This window comes from Pseudopodoces humilis, chromosome 28 (genome assembly GCF_049639895.1).
Source record: "Pseudopodoces humilis isolate 2021_Gansu_Grassland_sample_001 chromosome 28, ASM4963989v1, whole genome shotgun sequence".
Lineage (NCBI taxonomy): Eukaryota > Metazoa > Chordata > Aves > Passeriformes > Paridae > Pseudopodoces > Pseudopodoces humilis.
The window spans coordinates 3,480,049-3,501,028 of NC_142227.1; the positions used below are offsets into that span (position 1 = coordinate 3,480,049).

At 58.6% G+C, this 20,980-nt stretch overlaps 1 protein-coding gene across 2 annotated transcripts; it reads left to right on the plus strand.

Moving 5' to 3' along the window:
* The first annotated feature begins 565 nt into the window (after nucleotides 1-565).
* PIK3R2 (phosphoinositide-3-kinase regulatory subunit 2) lies at nucleotides 566-20,840 on the plus strand. 2 transcript variants are annotated; one of them, XM_005531243.3, is made up of 16 exons: nucleotides 566-685; nucleotides 7,488-8,211; nucleotides 12,165-12,257; nucleotides 12,647-12,709; nucleotides 13,685-13,816; nucleotides 14,018-14,219; nucleotides 14,517-14,602; nucleotides 14,882-14,987; nucleotides 15,084-15,182; nucleotides 15,340-15,520; nucleotides 15,707-15,832; nucleotides 16,100-16,242; nucleotides 16,425-16,601; nucleotides 16,825-16,896; nucleotides 17,093-17,263; nucleotides 17,603-20,840. In XM_005531243.3, exons 2-16 carry the CDS (start codon nucleotides 7,872-7,874, stop codon nucleotides 17,793-17,795), a joined length of 2,184 nt encoding a protein of 727 aa, XP_005531300.2. In that variant the 5' UTR covers nucleotides 566-685; nucleotides 7,488-7,871; the 3' UTR covers nucleotides 17,796-20,840. The 2 variants fall into 2 exon arrangements, with proteins under 2 accessions (XP_005531300.2, XP_014115452.2); XM_014259977.2 differs by lacking the exon at nucleotides 566-685 and adding an exon at nucleotides 707-757.
* The last annotated feature ends 140 nt before the right edge of the window (nucleotides 20,841-20,980 follow it).

The window sequence follows — 20,980 nt, forward strand, 5'->3', positions numbered from 1 at the left end:
ATTCCCGGTGCTGTGCCCCTTTCCCGGTTCAATCCCGGTTCAATCCCTGTTCTATCCCGGTTCAATCCTGGTTCAATCCTGGTTCAATTCCGGTTCAATCCTGGTTCTATTCAGGTTCAATCCCGGTTCTATCCCGGTTCTATCTCAGTTCAATCCCGGTTCAATCCCAGTTCAATCCCGGTTCAATCCTGGTTCAATTCCGGTTCAATCCTGGTTCTATTCAGGTTCAATCCCGGTTCTATTCAGGTTCAATCCCGGTTCTATCCCGGTTCTATCTCAGTTCAATCCCGGTTCAATCCCGGTTCTATCCCGGTTCAATCCCGGTGCTATCCCGGTTCAATCCCGGTGCCGGATGCTTCTCTCGCCACCAGGGGGCGCCGCCGCGCTCTCCCTTCGGGCTCCCTCGGCTCCTTCCGGAGCGGCTCGCGCTCGGGGCGGGGCCCCGATGGCTGTCGGGCTAAGAAAGGGGCGGTGCCGGAGTCTTCGGGCAGCTCCGTCCTCTGTCGTCTGCTGTCGGTTATTTCCGGGATAGATTCGGGCAGTTCCGTTCTCTCTCGGCTGCTGTCGGCTGTTTCCGGGGCGGGTTCGGAGCGTTCCGGCGCCGCTCGGGCCTGTCCAAGGCCCCGCCGGGCCGGAGGCAGCAGCGGGCTGGAGGCGAGCGGCGGCGGATGGGGCCGGCCGAGAGGTGCGGCGAGGCCGGGATCGGCGGGATCGGGGGGATCGGGGGGATCGGGCCCGGATCGGAACCCGGCCCAGGGTGGGTGTCAGGACCCCATCAGCGTGAGGCGCCCCGGGGCTTGGCGGGGAGCACCGGGGTGGGTCCTGGGCCGAGGCTCTGTTCCTCATGGGGCAGCCTCGAGGAAAAACCTCGGACCCTTCGGGAGCTGCTGGCGCAGGGGTCCCGCTGCCAGGGCAGTGCTTCGCCGTGATGCCAGGGCTATTCTTCCCGATTCCCCCAGGGCTGTCCCTGTGTCCTCCCAGTACCGGGGCTGTGCCCCCCGAGCTGTCTCTGTTCCCCCCAGTGCCGGGGTTCTGCCCCCCGATCCCCCCGGAGCTGTCTCTGTTCCCCCCAGTGCCGGGGTTCTGCCCCCCGACCCCCCCGGAGCTGTCGCTGTTCCCCCCAGTGCCGGGGCTGTGCCCCCCGAGCTGTCCCTGTCCCCCTCCAGTGTCGGGGCTGTGTCCCCCCGATCCCCCCGGAGCTGTCTCTGTGCCCCCCAGTGCCGGGGCTGTGTCCCCCGAGCTGTCCCTGTGTCCTCCCAGTGCCGGGGCTGTGTCCCCCGAGCTGTCCCTGTGCCCCCCAGTGCCTGAACTCTGCTCCCCGATCCCTCCGGATTGTCTGCAACCCAGCAGTGCCATCAGAGGTTCCCCCGTGCCACTGTCCCCACAGTGGTGACAGTGCAGGGACACCCTCGGCACGGGACGGTCCCCGGTTCCGAGAGTCCTGGGCACCCCTGGGGCGGTGAAGCCAGAAAAGAGCGGCCTCGCAGGGTCCCAGCTCTGTTCCTCCTGCCCGGGGGCAGTTCGGCCCCAGCAGTTCCCAGGCTGCAGCTGGTGCCCCAGGGATGTGCCCAAGGGTGGCTTTGATGTGTCTTAATATCATCCCCCAAACCCTGGCTCTGGGATGAGCCCCCCCACTGCTTCCCCGGGAGGCTGGTCATTGCATTTCTTCTCTTCCTGTGGATGTTTCTCAGCCCCTTGAGGAGGAAGATTCCCGTGGTCATGTACCTCCTAAACTGGAGGTCTGTGATCGATGGGAGATAAAGCCAGCGGGCAAAACTGCTGAAAAATGAGAGCTGTGAAGAGCTGGAGTGGCCCCAGCGTTGCCTTTCAATGGAGCCGTGGCTGCCTCTCCTCCCATTAATGCGCGGCTTTGATTTCCCAAGCAGCTCTTGGAGCCGCTGGGGAACTGGCCCTGTGACTTTCTCTGTGAGAGCAGAGAATGGAGACAGCTGAGTAAATATAGCCTAAATCACTGCTTTCCTGGCCATTCCCCCACCCTTCCCTGACATGCCAAGGGCTGGTGTGTCCCCGAGGCTGGACTGGGCTCTTCTCTAGCCTTCCACTATGTGGGAAAGTCCCAAGCCATGGTTTGGTTTCTTTGGTGACCCTCTTTGACGTGGGCAGCTCGTGCTTCCATCTGCCTGCGCCGTTTGTGGCACGGACTCGATCCTCCTAAAGCTGATCTCTGCCCCAAAACCCAGCGTTCCCAACTCGCTGGAACAAGGTTTTAAGCACACAGGAAAATCCTCTCTGCCTGCAGTTGGGTCTCGCTTGGACAAAAGCGCTGGGTTGGAAGGGAAAGCGCGGCTCAGCTGGAATGTGGCGAGGAGCAGAGTGGTTTGCGGAGCCAGTTTGGAGCCATGTCAGAGCTCTGAGTGCCGGGGTGTGTTTACAATGAAAAAGAGTATTTATAATATCGAGGGCTCTTTTAATTCCTCTGGGAATCTCTGGAGCCGCAGCTTGGAGCTAAAGTAGCTGGGTAATGGAAGATGAAAAGCAGACAGGAAGGGATGGTGGATTTCTCAAGTTGGAAGGTCTTGGCTCTCTCACCAATATCCATCCAAATCATGCTGGTCTATTAACTTGGGTGCTTCTTACCTTGTCGGTTACTTCATGTGATTGCTGAGTTGTGCAGAGCTGCTAATAAATCATATAAATTCCAAATACCCTGGGGAATGTGATTTTAAGCAGATAAGTTAGCAAGAGCAGTTGGATTTTTTTTTCATGTACTCAGGTTTTTTTTAGAACTGTGATTTTTTTGCCAAAATACAGCTCCTGGGTTTCTATATCCCTAAAGCCAGCTCCGTGAATGCTCCTAAAATGGAATTAGTGTGTTCTTGCTGCATGGGGGATGGTGTAAGAGCAGCCTGACAGGGCTGGTGTTGGGTGCTGAATCCTTCTCTGCCCAGTGCCAGCAAATAAAAGTCTCAGTTCAAATAAAAAGCTCTCTTAGGCAGGAGGAGAAAGTTTGTGAGGTGCTTAAGAAAGAACAAGCTTCAGCTGGAGCAAGGAAGTTCAGTGTCAGGAGAAGCCTGTGGACAGTATGAGAAATCTGGGGGTAGGTGTGCAGACTGCCTGAGGTGCTCTCGTGCTGTTCAGCCTTTGAGCAGGAGGTCTCTGGGACCTCCAGTGGTCTCCCAAAAGTGAGGAAGGTGTTGGTCATCCTGGTTTCTTCAGCTCCTTGTGTCGCTGCTAATCATGACATTGACCTTTTCAGTGAAATATTTCAGATATTCCTTCACTTCCTCGGGCTTTGGTGAATAAAGCGAAATATTTAATGAAACTCAGGCATGAGCAGTAAATGCTCTGTGTCCCTGGCAAAGGGTGGCTTGTGGCTGTGGGCAGGAGCTGCTGCTCCTGGGGATCTGCTGCTGCCTGGGAAGCATTTCTGGGGAAGAGAGGAGGTGAAAACGGCCTCGGCTGTCCCGTGCCTGGCTGGGGCACGGCTCAGGCATAACTCCCCTCCTCCCCTGCAGCTTTTCCCTGTTTGGAAGGAAATACCAGCTGGCTTGGCAGCACCGTGGCCAGCCCCAGCTCCAGCTCTCCCTGCTCCGCTGGCCGCTTCCCCAGGGGCAGCTGCTGGAGCGTGTCCAGCTCTGCTTCCCTCCCGCTCCAGCTCCCTGCAGGCTCTCCCAGCTCCTTCCCCCACAGCTCCTCATGGCACTGCTGCCTCTTCCACAGCCTCGCTCATGGCTCCAGCCTCCCGAGACATTTTTCCAGTCATTGTTCCTGCTGGGGAGGCAGTGGGCCCTGGAAGCTGCCTGGGAGTGCAGGGATTTGCTGGGCTGTTTGTCCTGACTATAAATCAGGGGTTGGCAAGCTCTTGCCCTCTCTGCCTCTGCCACTGGGTGTTGTGGGTGCTGCTGGGCACAGGATGACCCGTGGTGTGCTTGCCATTGCCAGCTTCAGGAGCTGAGGCCATCAGAGCTGCTCTGGCTGCGTGGGTCAGAAGGATGTGATGCAGCAGCATAGATGTCACCATGGCAGGCAATTCCCTGTCCGTTTTTATTCCCATCCATCATTGCATTGTTCTATTTTCTCATTTTATTAAAGGAAAAGTTTCTTCTTTTTGTCTGTAACTTGCAGTTCAATCTCGATATGGTGTTTGTTTTGCTTGCTGAGAATCTGATGTAACTTGGAGAGATTGGAGCTGTGTACACTGTTGTGAGCATATTCTTCTTTTAAATATTTTTATGCATTCTTTCCCTTCTCTGGTAGGAAAGTAACTCAGTCTCGCTTCAAGTCAAGCTGCACTTTGAACTGCATTTGGAACTGGGTTAAAAAGCACAGGAACCACATTTAAAATGTTAAGATGCTTTTATTTATGTGCTGGGCACAGACAAAAAGACTCGTAATGTGTTTTTTGTTTCAAACCGATGTGTTAAACAAAGAAAGTATTGACAGCAGTTAATGAATCGAGGGATTGTTTCTGGGCACTGAGATAGATTTACCAAAGGTATTTAGCTGTCTGATGCATGGGATTTTCAGAGCAGCCTAACTAAGCAAGTGCTCGCCAGCACAGACACGAGGTTCCTCTCTGAGAGCCGAGCAAACCTGGAGCTGGGCCCAGCAGAAATCTTTTGGCAAGGTGCTGTGTCTCTCCAGCTCGGAGGTGTGCTTCCAGCCGACAGGCTTGTGCGTGTCCCGGCCTCTCAGCGCTGCCTTCCCTCCGAGGAGCTGTTCCAGAGCTTTGGGAAATGTGTGTTCCCAATCCCCAAAGACTCTGTCAGCTGCTCTCTGAGGGTGCAGAGCTTTCCTGCAGCTCAGCCAGAGAAGCCTCTGGCTGGGTCCGTGGCAGGACAGACGACAACTGTTGCTCCTGGAGAGGACGGTGCCGGCATTAGCCATGAGGATTTGGGTCTCCTGGGGGGCTCCTCACTCGTGTTCACGAGCACTCAGTGCCCACCTGGGCTGAGCGTGGGGAAAGCAGGTGAGGCTTCTCCAGGAATAGCCCGGCTCTGAGTTCTCTGGATTTTTTCATGTGCCCAGTGACCCGCTGGGACACGGAGAGCGCGGTGGCACAGAGCTGTGCCTGCGTTCCCACCCCAGAGAAGAAGGTTGTGGAAGGAGTCGGTTGGAAGAAGCTGTGGGACCTGCTCTTTGGAGACACTCGCTGCTCCAGAGTCATTCTCCTCTTCCCACCCCTCCACGCAGATCTGCTTTTAAAAGCTACTGAACAAGTTTGCCGGGCCTGAGCGTTTTGTCCTTCCAGCCTCTTCAGCTGCACCGGCTTGTTGGAGGCGCCTGGAGTCGGGGCTGGGATCTGCGGGTGGGAGCTGGGGGAGCATTGACCCTGCTGGGGCTGGGCTCTGCTGCCTCTGGGTGTACTCTGGGGTCTGTGCTCCCCGGGAGGAGCCACTCTGGGGTCTGTCCTCCCCAGAGGAGGGGGAGCTACCAGCGCCATGGCCAGCGGGCAGCGGCCACTCAGGCCCTTGGCATTCAGACAGTGCCCCCGGCACGGCGACTCCACTCTGGGGGACCCTGTCAGGCAGCACTCAGAGGGGCAGCCAGTGAGCCTAGTCATAAATCTCTCTTTATGCTCTGCATTATGAAGTAATATTTTCCTGGCTGGGGCTGGTTGGACTGGGGAAATGCGGGCTCGGCTGCGAGTTCCCGGCAGCCACCATCCCAGCGTGGTGGGAGCTTTCACAGCGGCCGTGCTGGGATGTGCTGCTTCCCCCGTGAACATCAGAAACCTCTGTAGGGCCTTTCCATGAATTCTGCAGTCTGGTGTTGCTCCTGGAGTTCTGGAGAAGCTCTCCAGCAAGCTGGATCAGGCTCAATCCTGTTCCCCTCCCGCCTCTGGCCGCAAGTGCCTCACCTCCCCGCGGGCAGTGCCTGTTCATTCATGGCAAAGACAGCCTGGCTGGGACGCCTGCCCGAGCTCAGGCAGGCGGTGCGGGCTCTGGCTGCTGCACAGGTTTCCTGTGCCATGGCCTCTTTGTGCCTTTTGTCCTTGTCAGGGGAAGGAGCCTTGGAGCCGGGCTGGAGAGCCTGGCTGAGAGGTGGGGTTGGCTCCTCTCCGGGGACTCACCCTGATCTCAGACTTTGCGGCAGCACGTGCAGATGTGGAGACACGTGCAGGGCTGATACCACGTGCAGGAGAAAAGAAGGATTTGTAGCTGATATGAACTGTAACCTGCTGCTGGCCCAGAAGAGCTATTTTGAAATCCTGCAGATCACCACCATTGGTGCCTGTCACAGAGTCCAGCCAGCAGTCGGAGCAGCCCTGGCTTCGTGCCATGCTTGGTTGTTCACTGACCTCTCTGGGAAGGGTGTCCTGGCTCCCTTTGCCTCCTTGCCTCCTTCTCCCCAGGATCTCACAGCCCTGAGAAGCACCTTCCTGCTTGTTAATAGTTTTCAGATGAGACTCAAGAGCTGGGTTTGGTGGTTTCTGGGCCAAAACAGCTCAAGCCTTTAACAGGACCTGCAGCGTTTGAGCAGGCCCAGGGTGTCCCTGGGAAGGCTGGGTTCTGGCTGCCCTGGTGCCTTGTAGGTCTGGTCCTCGGCTGCACGCCATTTCTGCGGGAACCAGAACTCTGGGATTTGCCTGAGGGAGGTGGAAAACTGGCCTGTGCAGCCAGGAGGGGATGGGAAAAGAGGACGTGCCTGGCTGGTGGGAATGTCCCAGCTCGTACATCTCTTCAGCAACATGTTATAACCCAGGTTTATTCTTTTTGGTGGATTTCTGGGCAGGGCAGGCAGCATATTCAATTTCTCTCTGAATAGCTGAAAGGCAGTTAGGAACTCTAAGTAGACTTGAAGGCTTCTAAAGATTATTTTAACTCCTTTTTGCCTCCATCTCTGCGAAAAAGACCTATGCCTGCACTTGATGCTGCTGCTGTTGCTTTTGAAAAGTTCAAAAATTGACTTTTTGCTCAGAGCAAAGCTTTGAAGTGCTGCTCTGTGGGAATGGCAGCGCATCTCGAAAGCCTTTTGCTGAAAGCGTGGTTAACCTACATTTGTGGGCAGCTCCCTTCAGAAGATGCCTTTGTGGGGGATTGCATGGCGAGATGTAAAGGTGAACTGTGAAATTTAATCGATTTAACAAGGGAGGGTTAAATCTGTTTGTTCTCCTCCTGTTCAGGACCTGCAGCTGGTGGGTGCAGGGTCACCCTTTTCTGTATGCAAAAATTATCCTGCATAAAGGCTGTTTTGTCCCACTTGTTGTCTCCTTGTTTGCATAAGTGCTGCGAGGAGGGTAAGCTGAAGAAGCAGGGGTGAACCTCTTTGAGATGCAGGGCTGGTGCCTGGCTGTAGCAGAGGGGAGGTAGCGTTCCTGCCCACAGCCACTGGCTCCTCACTTGCTTTTGGGAGTGTAAATCAGGATTAGCATGCCCTGCTTGGATCCAGGGCTCAGCATCCGCTGCTAGGTAGGAGAGAAACGAGTCCTGCCTCTCTCAGGTGAACCCCTGGTTTGAATGTTGGCGTGTCAGGAGGGTGTGGGGTGCTTGGCTGTGCAGTGACAATTCTTCTTCTCTTTGCAGGCACTGGGAAAGGGAACGTAGTGTGCCACGCTGTTCCAAGCTGGAAGCCTACTGTGCTTTTCCTCCCCAGACTCCGAGAGACTGGCTTTTTTGGTGAAACAGACCCTGATCTCGGGTTTCTTTGCTGCATGCCCACTCACCAGTGCTGGATTATGTTCGTCTCCTTCTCCCTTTGCTCCATAATTTGGTTGAATCGTGGTTTCAAGCTGAGGAAAAGGGGCTGCACCTAAGCTCTCCAGGGCACCCAGACCAGGCTCCTGGGGTGCCGGTTCACACAGAGACGGTTCAGAGAGCTGATGGGGGAGAGCTGCCTCTGAGGGCCCTCCTCTTCCACCTGGAACGTGCTGCCTCATCCTTCAGAGCCTTTCTCCCCCAGCAGAGAGGATGGGCAGCACTGACGGCTTCCAGTACCGCGCGCTCTACCCCTACCGCAAGGAGCGCGAGGAGGACATTGACCTGCTGCCCGGGGACATCCTGGTCGTGAGCAAGGGGGCCCTGCAAGCCTTGGGCTTCAAGGATGGAGATGAGCAGACCCCCAATCAGATCGGGTGGATCCTGGGTGTCAATGAGCGCACCAAGCAGAAGGGAGACTTTCCTGGCACCTATGTGGAGTACGTGGGGCCGGTGAAAATCGCTGTCCCTTCACACCGGCCCCGAGTGCAGAGACCCCTGCCTGCCACACCGGGGGCCAGCAGCTGCCGGCTGCCCGAGGCTCTGGAGCAAGGTAAGCCCTGCTGTGTGCTCTGGGACACCTCCAGTCTCGCTGTGTGACAGATGAGAGTGTGTGAGTGGCTTCGTAGGACAGCGGTGAAACCCTCAGCTCGGCAGTACTGGTTGCCCCACCAGCAGCAGTGCAGTTGAATCACAGACAAAAGCGGGCTTCTCTCAGTCCTGGCCCAGAGAAAAGCACTGGGCAAGCCTTGTCCCACTCTTACATCTCCCAAGATCCTTCTCCTTCTCTGTTCTGCAACCAGCCAGGATCCCCATGGTCCCTCTCCCTGCTCCACTGAGTTTTGCCAGGCTCCCTCCCTTCAGGATAAGTCCTGACCTCTCCCAACCACCACCTCCCCGCCTCTGCAGCGCCTGGGGCAGTGCTCCCTGCCAAGAGCTGCTCAGCCCCGCTGAGGGACACAATTACTTGTCTCTGGGCAAGAGGAGAAAAGTCAGGGTCTAAAAGAGCACTTCTGAGAACTGGAGCTAATTGCTTGTCTGCCTGGCAGCCAGCCCGCGCCGCGGGTCGCAGAGCCCTCGCTGGGGCTGGGCAGCCACCCTGGGGCTGGGCATGGGCTGTCCTGCACCTGCGGCTGCCTCCCAGCCGGCCTGGCCTTGGCACGGACCTGATCCGGGAGAGCCAACGTGCCTCAGTCCTGCCTGTGGAGCTGTGGCAGCTGCCTGCCCTTAGCCTGTTTTTTTGGCTCCCAGGCACATAAACCCTGTGGCCAGCGCTCAGCAGCCCCCAGGTTTCCCCCTTCTACTCTTCCTTTGTGAGAACCCCACCTGTAGTGCTGAGTCTGGGTCTGGACAAGACAAGAAAGAAGTGGGACCTGTTGGAGCGAGTCCAGGGAAGGCCACAGAAATGTTCCAAGGGCTGGAGTCACTCTGCTCTGGAGCCAGGCTGGGAGAGCTGGAAGTGTTCACCTGGAGAAGAGAAGGCTCTGGGAAACCTTATTGTGGCCTTCCAGTATTTAAAAGGAACTCATATAAAAGAGGGAGAGAGGTTTCTTATACAGACAGATAGTGATAGGACAAGGGGGAAGTTTTAAATTAAAAGAGGGAGAGATTTAGATTAGATGTTAGGAAGAAATTCCTGACTGTGAGGGTGCTGAGGCCCTGGCACAGGTTTCCCAGAGCAGCTGTGGCTGTCCCTGGATCCCTGGAAGTGTTCCAGGTCAAGCTGGATGGGGCATGGAGCAACCTGATCTAGTGGACTGTATCCCTGCACAAGGCAGGGGGGTTTTAAGGGTTTTTTTTTAAAGTTTTTAAAGTTTTTTTTTAAGGGGTGATCTTTTAAGGTCCCTTCCAATCCAAACCATTCTGTGATTCTCTGAGGGGTGACAGCCACACTTTGCCTTCCCACACCTTGCAGAAGACCTCTTGCTGGTGTACATGGGAGGAGTGGGGTCAGCAGCAGGAGCTGGAGGCTGCCAGGGAACGCTCCCAGCTGGCAGTGCTGCATCCTCCCCATCCCTCTCTGCCTGGGAGCCACGGCTACCCCAGCAGATGCTTCTGGCATCTGGTGTGAAAACACCTCTGGGGTCTTACGAAACCGGGGTTGTGGGGCTGGTGCAGCTCCCTGCAGCTGCCTCCCTCGCTCCTGCTCCCGGAGCCGGAGGGGCGGCCCCAGGAAACATCTCCGCAGGGTGGGAATGCAGCCGGGCCCTGTGCGTTTGGGTTGGCAGCGAGAGCCTGACCTGAGTCATCCCGCTCACAACCTGCCTTTCCAAGAAAGCTGCTGCTCTCAGGAGCCTGGGATGTGCTCTGTGCTGGATGTGCTGGCCTCGCCTGCATTTGGCCCGGTGCTCCCTCGGGGGCTTCGTTTCTGCCCTCCTCGGATCTCCCCTCTTCTCAAGGGGGCTTGGTGGAGGCATGTCTGGGTGGTCAAAGGCACTGGTGGGGTCTCTGGGAGGTGGAACAAGATCCATGCCAAAGCTCCTGAAACACAAGAAAAGAGAAATTTGAGAAGGAAACCAAAAGCCAAGCCTCTCTGCATCCTGCCCAGGGATGGAGAGTGGGGTAACAGGGCACGTGAGACCAGTGCCAGCCCTGTTCCTGTCCCTTGTTGGGGCATCCCCAGAGCCAGCCTCTACTCTGGGCACAGGCAGGGCCTTCAGGGAGGCAGCTCAAACACCAGAGCCATTTTACACTCAGCCTGAAGGTTTGATCCCTGTATGGACTGTTCACTTAAGAGCTGGACTTGAAGATTCTTGTGGGTCCATTCCAGCTCAGGATATTCTGTGATGCTTTATTTTTGTATTCTGCTGGGGAGACACATTTTTGCAATGGAAAAACCGTATTTGAGCCAAGCCTGTCTTATTTCTTCATGGTGTGCACTTTAGGAGGTGCAGAAGCGTCTCCTGGCAGCGCCACGAAGCCCCTTCTCTGCTTCCCAGGTCCTGTCCTGGCTGGCAGGGACCCCTTAGCCCCTCAGTGTGACTCGTGGAGCAGGGCCAGCGCCACAGCTGTCCCGGGAGCAGCAAGACCCAGCGCGTTCTGCCAGTGGATTTACGAGCTGCTGGTGTTTGCCTTCCGCAGAGAACACGAGCGGAAAATGCGGCTCGGGAATATTTCCGCAGCTGCCCCGGCCGTGCTGTGAGCAGCCTTGTTCACGGCGGCCCAGCCCGGAGGCCCGGCAGGCTCAGGAGCTGCTGCTGGCTCCGGCTCTGTGCCTGACAAAAAAAGACAAGCTGCTGCCTGCTGAAGCAGCACATTCCCGGCCGGGCCACGTGGGCAGCGCCAGTATTTACTCTCCCTTCAGCCCTTCCCAAGGGTCAGGCTGGGAGCTGCCAGCCTGGAAGCTTGCCTGCAGCTTCCCCACACCGACCTGCACCACGCTGGGCCCCCTCCGTGCCCAGGAGCTCGCTCCAGTGGGGGATTGTCCCCCCTCCCCAGCAGCACCAGCCTTTGCAGAGCTGCTGGGTGCCTGACCCGTGTGCTTCCCTTCCCATGGCTGTTCTGTCTCCCCTTCAGGCCGCGGGTGCAGGAGGCTGAGCTGGGTGCGCAGTTCCAGCTTGCTGTGCCTTGTGGTGAGACCACACCAGGCGAGTTCGGGTCAGATCCATGACAACGGAGCTGTTTCGCAATGGGGAGCAGCCTCTTGGCTCTGCCTCTGCAGAGTGGAGTGTGCTGGGTGTCCTCACCCACTGCGGGCTCCCCAGGGTCTGCCAGGTGCTGTGGACCAGCCTGCAGGAACCTTCTGCTCCAGCTGGTGCTCCTTTGGAAGCGGGAGGGAGTCTGGCACCGCTCATCCTTCGGCAAACCTCCTGCTGGCAGCTCCTCAGCCAGGCCTGCGTGCTCCTGCCCTGGCATGCACAGGGGAAGGGGGTGCCTGCAGCCAGAACCTCAAGATTCTCTGGAAGTGGCAGAGAAATACCACCCAACACGGGGCTGCAGATCCCCCAGGAATGGGGGGACCCTGGTCCCGTGCCGTGGGTTGTCTGTGCCCTGTAGCAGCTTGCACAGAGGCTGTGGGCTCACGGGGAGGGGGAGGCACAGGGCCGGTTTCCATGTTAAACGAGCAATCAAGGGCAGGAATTTGCTGACATGGCGTTCTGTCTGAATCGCTGGATTAATCACAGCTCACCCCGCTCCGCTGCCAGCCCTGTGCAGCCCCTGTGCTGGGCAGGGACCCAGCCCTGAGCTCCAGGAGCCCTGCTAACCCCTGTGCTGCCTGCCCGGGGGGCACGGGTCCCCAGGGGGATGGGCTCTGTCCCCAGGCCTCTGCACGGAGCAGTAGATATCTCCCTGTGCACACCCGGTCAGGGCTGGGGCTCAGCAAGTGCTGGCTCCTGGGCAAGTTCCTTGCAGGCTCCATGCCGTGTTTGCCTGAGCCACAGCCTCACATCAGGGGCCACGGTTTTCCTTGCTCCTGTTGGGAGTTGCCTGGGTTGTGCCCTGGCACAGCTCTGCTGCTGAGGGCTGAGCTGGTGCTGAGCCCCTCTCTCCCTCCCTCTCCGCCAGGGTCTCCTCTCCCGGACTTGCAGGAGCAGTTCAGCCCTCCTGAGATTGCTCCGCCGCTCCTGGTGAAGCTGGTGGAAGCTATTGAGAAGAAAGGTAAGGGGGCAATGCCAAGCTCTGGGGGTGCTGATACACCCCAGAACCCCACAATGACAGCTGAGCTCTGTGGGACACACAGTACACAGCTGCTCTCATGTTCCTCCCTGGGCTGAGCTGCTGAGGCCCGAGAGGGTGTTTGGTTTGAGCACCTACACACACTGGGTGGGTGCTGGGTTTGGGAAGCACTTCCAGCCTGGCTCTGTGCCGTGGTGGAGAAATGGGGCCACTGAACCGGGTGTGCTGGGGGCCAAGGGGGCTGCAGCAGCCTCTGCAGGGGGTTGGCCTGGACACCGTCCAGGTCTGGTTATCCGTGCCACAGCCATTGCCCAGCTGGTACTGAAACAGTGCCTGTGCTGGAGCTGACAGCAGTGTCCCCCCTTCTGCAGGGTTGGACAGCGAGATGTTGTACAGGACATCTGGCTCCGAACTGAGGCAGGCGCTGAGAACCGGTAAGAACCAGCTTGGCGCGGTGGAGGCGAATCGGCTCAGATGGAGGAGATTAGTGGATGTGACAGCGCCAGCAGTAATGCAATCCAGGCCAGGCTTGCCTGTCCCCGGCAGTTCCTGACTCCCAGCACGCTGCCTCTGGGGCTGGGCTGTCCCCATCCCAACATGTCCCTGTCCTGGAAGGGATGGGACAGGGGGCGATTCCTGGCACCATCCGTGGGGGGCAACAAAGGGATGTGGTGCTGGCTCAGAGACTCGCAGGCAAACAAGTGAACCCCTGTGCTTGTCCCCTGCTGTCTTTGGGGTGCTCTGCTGATGGGCTGGTGGAGGCTTCTCTGTCTCTGTCATGCCACTAATAAACAGGGGAGGATCTTTCAGCCTGGCTTGGTGGCTGGAGCTGTGGCTCCCCGGTGCCGGTGTCTCTGCTGGGGAGCCCCGGGAGCCGCCTGCCTCTCGGCTGGGCTGGGGCCTCATCCGGCACCACGCTGGCGAGTCCCCTCCCGCAGACGTTCCTGCAAACCCCAACCACACCGTGCTGTCAGCCTGGGCTGTGCTCTTGGGACAGGCTTTATGTGCTTCCCAACATCCTGTGTTCTGGGGAGGTGTCTTCCCTGTTGGGTTCAGTGTGTGGCTGCTCAGCCTGCGTTGCACTCTCGCTGGCAGCGGGGAGCAAAACTCTCACCTGAGCTATGCCTGCCCAGAATTCCTGTGTTGGGGCTCAGGGCAAAGGTTGTGGGTACTCAGGATGACCTCTGCCCTCTCTCAAGGCAACTACTGGGGTTCCCAGAGCCAGTTTATTTCTGGGGTGCACATCCTCTGTCACATGGGCTGCCTGAAGGCTGCCTGAGCTCCCTCGTGGTGCTGGTGAGCTCTCATGATAGCTGGCTGCTGTGTGATGGTTTCTGGGATGGGTGTTGGGTTCAGCTGGGTGTCCAGTGCTGCGTCCACCCTCCCATGGGAAATGTGTGTCCTGACAGATTGGACCCTGGGTGACCTGGAGCCCCTGGACGTGCACTCCCTGGGCGAGGCACTGCGAGGTTACCTGCAGGACCTGCCCTCCCCTGTGGTGCCGGTGTCAGCGCATGGAGATATCCTTCGCATCCTGCAGGGTAAGGGCCTCCCCCGGCTGTCTTGGGAATGGGCAGCTGGGTGGGGTGGACACATCTGGGATATTAAAATAATCCCTGTCCCTATGGGGCCTGGCAGATGGCCCCCGCTGCTGACAGCGCTCCTGTGCTGTGATGCAGCCGGAGCGTGGAGAGTGGTGCCGGCTGTCCCAGCTCTTCCCTCGTGTCTTGTTCTCTCCCCAGAGATCCCCCAGCCAGAGAATTGCCGGAAGCAGCTGCTGCTGGCCCTGGAGTCGCCTGCGGTCCCGCTCCAGAACACGCTCACCCTGCAGTTCCTGCTCCGGCATCTGGGGAAGGTATCTCAGCAGGCCGAGAGCAACAGCCTCCACCCTCGGGCCCTGGGAGAGATCTTCGGCCCCCTTCTCCTCCGGCTGCCTGGCGCCAGGTACGTGAGGCTTTCGGTCCCAGCAGCGTTCCCAGCTCCGGCCGCTGTGCCTGCCAGGACAAGGAGTCCAGCCTGGAACAACAGGGCTGCCCACAGCCCCTGCTGGGCTGCACGTGGGATTAAACTGCTGGCAGCACACAGGGGTGGGAGCACACAGAGCCAGGACAGAGCCCTTGCTGCCCTGGCAGCCTGGGGTCTGGCAGCTGGCATGAACCAGCTGACCCCAGGGGACACGGGAGCAGTGCCATGTTCTACCCCACAACTGCTGTCCTTAACTTGCCTCTTCTCTCCCTGCAGCCCAGAGCTGAGCCCTGACTTCTCCGTGCTGTTTCTGGAGACGCTTCTGCAGACAAAGGAGCTGGAGCCAGAACAGTTGCCTCCAGGTACTGAGATACCCCTTCCCTGGGGCCTGAGGCGCTGGCACTTGTGGGTGTGGACTCTCTGCCCCCATGATAGGGTTGCTGAGGGCATTTTGATAGCCCAGCTGTGCCTGGGGGCCAGCTCAAGGTGTTCAGCTACTGGAGATGGGCCTGGAGCAGCTCCAGGAAACGTGGTGGCCTCTGGGCCAGTCACAGGAGGGAGGGGGACTCAGCACTCCGAGGGATTGCCAGTGGGGAGCTGGGATTTGGGCTTACCCTGTTTCATCCTTCCTCCTCTCACAGCCCTGCCTCCCAAACCACCAAAGCCGAAGCCCAGCGCAGCCAGCCTGGCCAATGGCAACAACGCTCCCTTGCAGGACGCCGAGTGGTACTGGGGGGACATTTCTCGGTAAGGACGTGACTGACAGCTCACACCTGGGGTGCCCTTTCCATCAGGTGAGCTTTGGGGCCAGCTCCCAGGCCATGACAATCCTGTTCCTTGCAGGGAGGAGGTGAACGAGAAGCTCCGGGACACACCAGATGGGACCTTCTTAGTGCGTGATGCCTCCAGCAAGATCCAGGGGGAATACACGCTCACGCTCAGGTAGGGCTTTGGGATCCTCTGGGATCCCCTGAGAGCCCCAGGGATGCAGCTCTTGGGACATGTCCCTGTGCTCCCAGCTGTAGGGATGCTGAGGTCTCTGGCTGGTGTAGGGTGCTGGGGTGGTGGTAAGTGCCCCCTCCTCTCCCCTCCACTACAGGAAGGGAGGCAATAACAAGCTGATCAAGATCTTCCATCGGGAAGGCAAGTACGGCTTCTCAGAGCCCCTGACTTTCGGCTCGGTGGTGGAGCTCATCACCCACTACAGGCACGAGTCACTCGCCCAGTACAACGCCAAGCTGGACACCAGGCTGCTCTACCCCATCTCCAAGTACCAGCAGGTGAGGCCTGTGCTGCAGGGATGTGGCTGGCATGCACAGCCTGAACCAGGGGCGTTTGTTCATCTATCCCTGCCCCTTTGGTAGCTGGCAATGTCCCATCCCTCTCCCTGCGTGCTGGGATGTTTTGTTGTGGGGTTTTGTGGGACCAGCTGGAGCAGGTCCTGACCGAGGCTGTGCCTGTGGCAGGACCAGGTGGTGAAGGAGGACAGCGTGGAAGCTGTGGGGGAGCAGCTGAAGGTTTATCACCAGCAGTACCAGGACAAGAGCTGGGAGTACGACCTGCTGTATGAGGAGTACACACGCACATCCCAGGTACGTGGGCACTGCCTGAGACCCCCAAGGGCTGCTCTGTCACCCCCTGAGTGCTGGCAGCCACCCTGCTGTGCACAGGGGACACCAGAGATGGGGCACCTCTTGCCCCATTTGTCAGCTCACGGACTTGCAGGGGCTCCCCAGAGGATGGGCTTTGAAGAGGGGGATATTTTGCCTGCAGCAAGGACAGAGCTGCTTTGGGGAAGTTGAAAGAGGGGATGCAAATGTGCAGGAATGTTCCTCAGCTTTTCCCTCCCTTCTCCCCAGGAGCTGCAGATGAAGAGGACAGCAATCGAGGCCTTCAATGAGACGATCAAGATCTTTGAGGAGCAGTGTCAGACACAGGAGAAGTGCAGCAAGGAGTACATCGAGCGCTTCAGGAGGGAGGGCAATGAGAAGGAGGTGCAACGGTGAGGATGGGGGTGGAGAAGGGCCCCAGGGGCTGGAAGGATCCTCCTGGCTCAGCACAGAGCCGAGGCACGCGGACTCCTTGTCTCTCCAGCAGCATGCTGTGGGCTGGAGCTGGCAGGCTGCCTCCTCCACCTCCCCCACTCTGGCCCACAGCCTAAACCCCCCTCTCTCTCTCTCCCAGGATCCTCATGAACTCAGAGAAGCTCAAGTCCCGCATCACAGAGATCCACGACAGCAAGATGAAGCTGGAGCAGGACCTGAAGAAACAAGCCTCGGAGAACCGGGAGATCGACAAGCGCATGAACAGCCTCAAGCCAGACCTGATGCAGCTGCGCAAGCTGCGGGACCAGTACTTGGTGTACGTAGTGCCCCTGCAGCGCGGCCCGGGAGCCATCCTGCCGCCTGCCCCGGGGCTCCGCGGCTCGTTGGACCGGCTCGCAGCCCGCTGTGGGCAGGAGCCGCTCCCGCAGCGCGGCCTCGGGGCTCGGCGCTCCCCGGCAGCGGCGGCGGCTGCTGCCCTCTGGTGATGGCCATGCCCGGGGCTCGCTGCAGCCCTGCTCAGCTCTGCCCTCCTTCCCCAGGTGGCTGACGCAGAAGGGTGCCCGGCAGAAGAAGATCAACGAGTGGCTGGGCATCAAGAATGAGACAGAGGAGTGAGTGTCCTGCTCGCGTGCTGTGGGATTTGGGGGATGTGGGAGCACAGGCTGTGCAGCTGCTTCTGCATGGGCAAATCCCAGCTCCCTGCCTGGGGGCTGAGGAGGTCTTCCCTGCCAGATGGGCACTGTGGGGAGATGTGGGGGTCACACACCTAAATTTAGGGAATCTGACCCTGCCTGTGCTCGACTGCAGCCAGTACTCCATGATGGATGACGAGGAGGAGCTGCCCCACCACGAGGAGCGGACATGGTACGTGGGGAAGATCAACCGTGTGCAGGCAGAGGAGATGCTGTGTGGGAAACGGGACGGCACCTTCCTGATCCGTGAGAGCAGCCAGAAGGGGTGCTACGCCTGCTCTGTGGTGTGAGTATCCCTGTGCAGGTGGGATGGGATGGGATGAGATGGGATGGGATGGAGTGGGATGGGATGGGATGGGATGGGATGGGATGGGATGGGATGGGATGGGATGGGATGGGATGGGATGGGATGGGATGGGATGGGATGGGATGGGATGGGATGGGATGGGATGGGATGGGGCGGGGCTGGCCCAGGTTGTGTTCCTGCATTGCTCCACCCATCCCTTGCTGGAGGTGCCAGTTCCCATCTGTCTTGGCTTCTCCTGCCAGGGCCAGGTGTATCTTTACGCTGCTTTGGTGCTCCCCTGTCCCACTGCTGACCCAGGCTCCTGTGTCTCTCTGACAGGGTGGATGGTGACACCAAGCACTGCGTGATCTACAAGACGGCGACAGGCTATGGGTTTGCTGAACCCTACAACCTCTACGCCTCCCTCAAGGACCTGGTCTTGCACTACAAGCACACGTCCCTGGTGCAGCACAATGACTCCCTGAATGTCACGCTGGCTCACCCGGTCCTTTCCCAGCCACCAGCCAGATGAGCAGCCCATGCACAACACAACAGCTGCCTTCAGCTTCTCCCCAGGGCGCTGCTTTCTGGCTCTGGACTCTTGCACCCTGTATAGTTGAGTCTCTGTGCTCCTGCTCCTTCAGAGCCTCTGAGATGTCTGTGACCGTTCCTGATGTCCCTCTTGGTCAGTAGCTGAAACCCGTGTTGGCTGATGGGACAGAAAGGCTGGGCTGTAGATTTGCAGTGGGCTCCAGCCTCTAGGAGGTGGGATCCAGTTGTGATTGAATCGCTGGGGATGAGCACAGCCCCCTCCCCTTCCCTGATAAGCAGGTCAGATCCCCTTCTTGCTGGCAGGTCGCCCCGCTACGCATCACTGTAGAGCTTTGGTTCCTGATTCCTCGGTGCTGTGACCGAGGGGTTCCCTGCCTGGACACCAGAGGAGGCAGAGGAGGAGGCTCCATTGAGTGTGTGCATCCTTCACTCTCGCTTCCCTCGGTGGCCTCGCAGGCTGTGATGGTGTCTGGTACGAGGGGTGCTGCTCTTGCGTGCAGAGACACATTTAGGAAGGAGAAACCTCATCCTCTGTGGGGCTCCCCGGCCGAGATCTCCGTGCTGTGCCCCACCTCACCACCATTCCCTCTTGTCATAATCACCTCTGGAGTGTTGCTGCCTGGGCAGGGAGGATCTGCTTAGCCGTGAATCTCCCTCCTTAGCTGTGCCAACAAAGCTGTGAAATCCGTGTTGGTACCCGTGTTTTTCCTGGCAGGATCTGTGGGATGCACAGCTCGTTGTTTCCAGCCGGTTTTGGTGACTCTCTGCACACGTAACCCATTGAAGCTGACTGTAGCTCTGTAAATATGGTTCTTTTTGTGACCAGCTGCTCCCCTGGTGCTGGTGTTTGCTGAGCCCCCAGTGCCACCCCCAGCGTGGGCAGCAGCTGCCAGGCTGCCACAGCCCCGGGCCCTGCAGCTGAAGCAGGAGAGGGCTGGAGTCCAACTCACTCTACGAGCCCTACCTGGAATGAAGGAGCTCTCTGCTGCAGGAGGACACATCCACGGGGCCCAGGGCATGCTGAAATGTATCTGCATGATGGTGAACTACGTATGCAAAGCACTTCCAATCATGGGTACTGTATGGAGCTGGGGCAGGGCTGCCCACCACAGGCGGCTGCTGCGGGCAGGGCGCTGTGTCCGAGCTCAGAGGGCCCCAGGGCAGCCCAGGTGGGCCTGGAAGAGCTTTAAAAGCTGAGCTGGGAGTTGAGGCCATGGTGGCGTTTGCTTTCCTGGGTTATCTCAGTTGTCTGGCTTGAGGAGAGCATTCTTGGTCCTCTTGATTTGCCAGAGTGGCTCATTCCCTCTTGGAGGCTCCTCCTTGGGACAGGCAGGTGGATGCCGTGGACTTTGGCACTTCTGTCTCTCATTGCAGCTTTGGTTCTGCTGGATCCATGGGGTGCTCTCTGCTCACACTGCCTCCATCCTGTCCTTGATGTGCCACCTGTGTTGGGGATCACTGTCCCTCCCTCCCTGGCCAGCTCTGCTGCTTGCCTTGCTCTGGGCTGGTCCCCAGATCCTTCTGGAGCTGGGGCTGCTGGAGCAAACATCCCATTCCTGTTGCTTGTGGCAGCTCTCCTATGCTCAGCTGTACAGCCCCGTTCCCTGCTCTGCATGTCTTCTCCAGGCCCTGGGCCCTGGTTTTTGGGTCTGGTTTGTCAGTGTTTGGTGCTCAGGTGCAGGCAGCGGGTCTGGGGAGCTGTGGGGGCCCAGGAGAGGCTGTGGTTGGCTTTGGGGATCACTTGGGAAAAGCTGCCAGGGATGATTAAGGGAATAGTTTGGACTGGGGCATGTGAGAGATGAGGGCATGTGGGACTGGGGCAGGGAGGCTCAGTCCTCACAGCTCTGTCCAGAGGCCTCCTGGGGCCTGTGGAGTGGCCAGGGGCTGCACCAACACTCCAAAGCTTTGTTAGTGTTCCACACCTTTTCAGCCTGAGGACTCTGCTGGTCCTGTGCTGGTCCCTGCACTTCCAGCACATCCCCACCTCACAGGACAGGCTGTAGGCAGATTGGATCCTCAGCCTCTGATCCCATGGGCTCCATGTTCCTCCACCACCACCCCTAAACGTGAGCCTGGGGCCAGTCCTGCCTGGGGGGATTGCTCCCTGCTCACTCCAGGACCTGCTGAGCATCTGGAAGAGTCTCAGCTTGAAGCTGTCACCTGTCAACACTCGCTTGGTGCTCACCTGGCTCTGCTGCCCAGGGAAATTCCAGCTTCTCTTTATCCTGTGTTTTTATCCTTTTGGCTGAATTTCTGTTGTTCTCCCTGTGCTGTCCCTTCCTGCTGTCCAGCCACAGCCCAAGGGGGGGTTCACAGTCACCCCTCTGCACCTTCCAGCACTGCCTTCCCTGCCCGCTGGCGGCCTGTCCTTGACAGGGCACTGCTCACGTCCTGTGTACGACGAGGAGGAAGATGCCCTTCCCCAGGGCTGCCTTTCCCTGACGGTGCTTCACCCTGAACAGCAGCTTTCCCATGCTCTCCCTGGGGTGGAAGCTCAGCCCAGAGCTCCCCCAGCATAAACTCGTTGTGATTTGTCCTTTGCTGCTTTGGCTCGTTCTGAACCCGGCCGTGTTTCGAGGCGCTGGGCTGTGCTTTGCTGCTTGTGACCCCCACGTCCCCCAGCCGAGCCACACACCCGCGTCCCGTGGGTGCCACAGGGCTGTTCCTGCTCCCTGGGGCACAGCTTGGGGCTTGTCCCTCCGTGTCCCTGCTCCTGGGGGGCTCCAGGCTCCCCCGTGTAACCCCCAAGGTGCCAGCAGAGGCTTTGTGCTCGGAGAGGACGTGGCGGCTGCGTGAGGTTTTAGTTTCTAGGTATATGCAATAAAGAATAACCTGCCCCCCGAGCTGTCCATTACCAGCAGTAGTGCTCTCTGCTCTTTCTGTTGATGTTTACTAATGTAAACCCAGTATTTGTTACTGTAAGAGGACTTTTTTTTTTTTGTACGGTACTTTGAAAAAACCCACAAAAACAACCCCCAAAAAAAAAGAAAAAAAAAGAGGAAAGAAATAAACAGAGTTAATGAAGCAGGCTGCTGGATTGCTTGGATTGCTGTGGGAGGTTGTGCGGGGGCAGGAGGGTGGTGGGGCTGTGCCCCAGTTCCTGGGCTGGGTGCAGGATGTGACCCACCGTGCCAGGATTGTGCTCCCCGGGGCCGGAAACAGCGG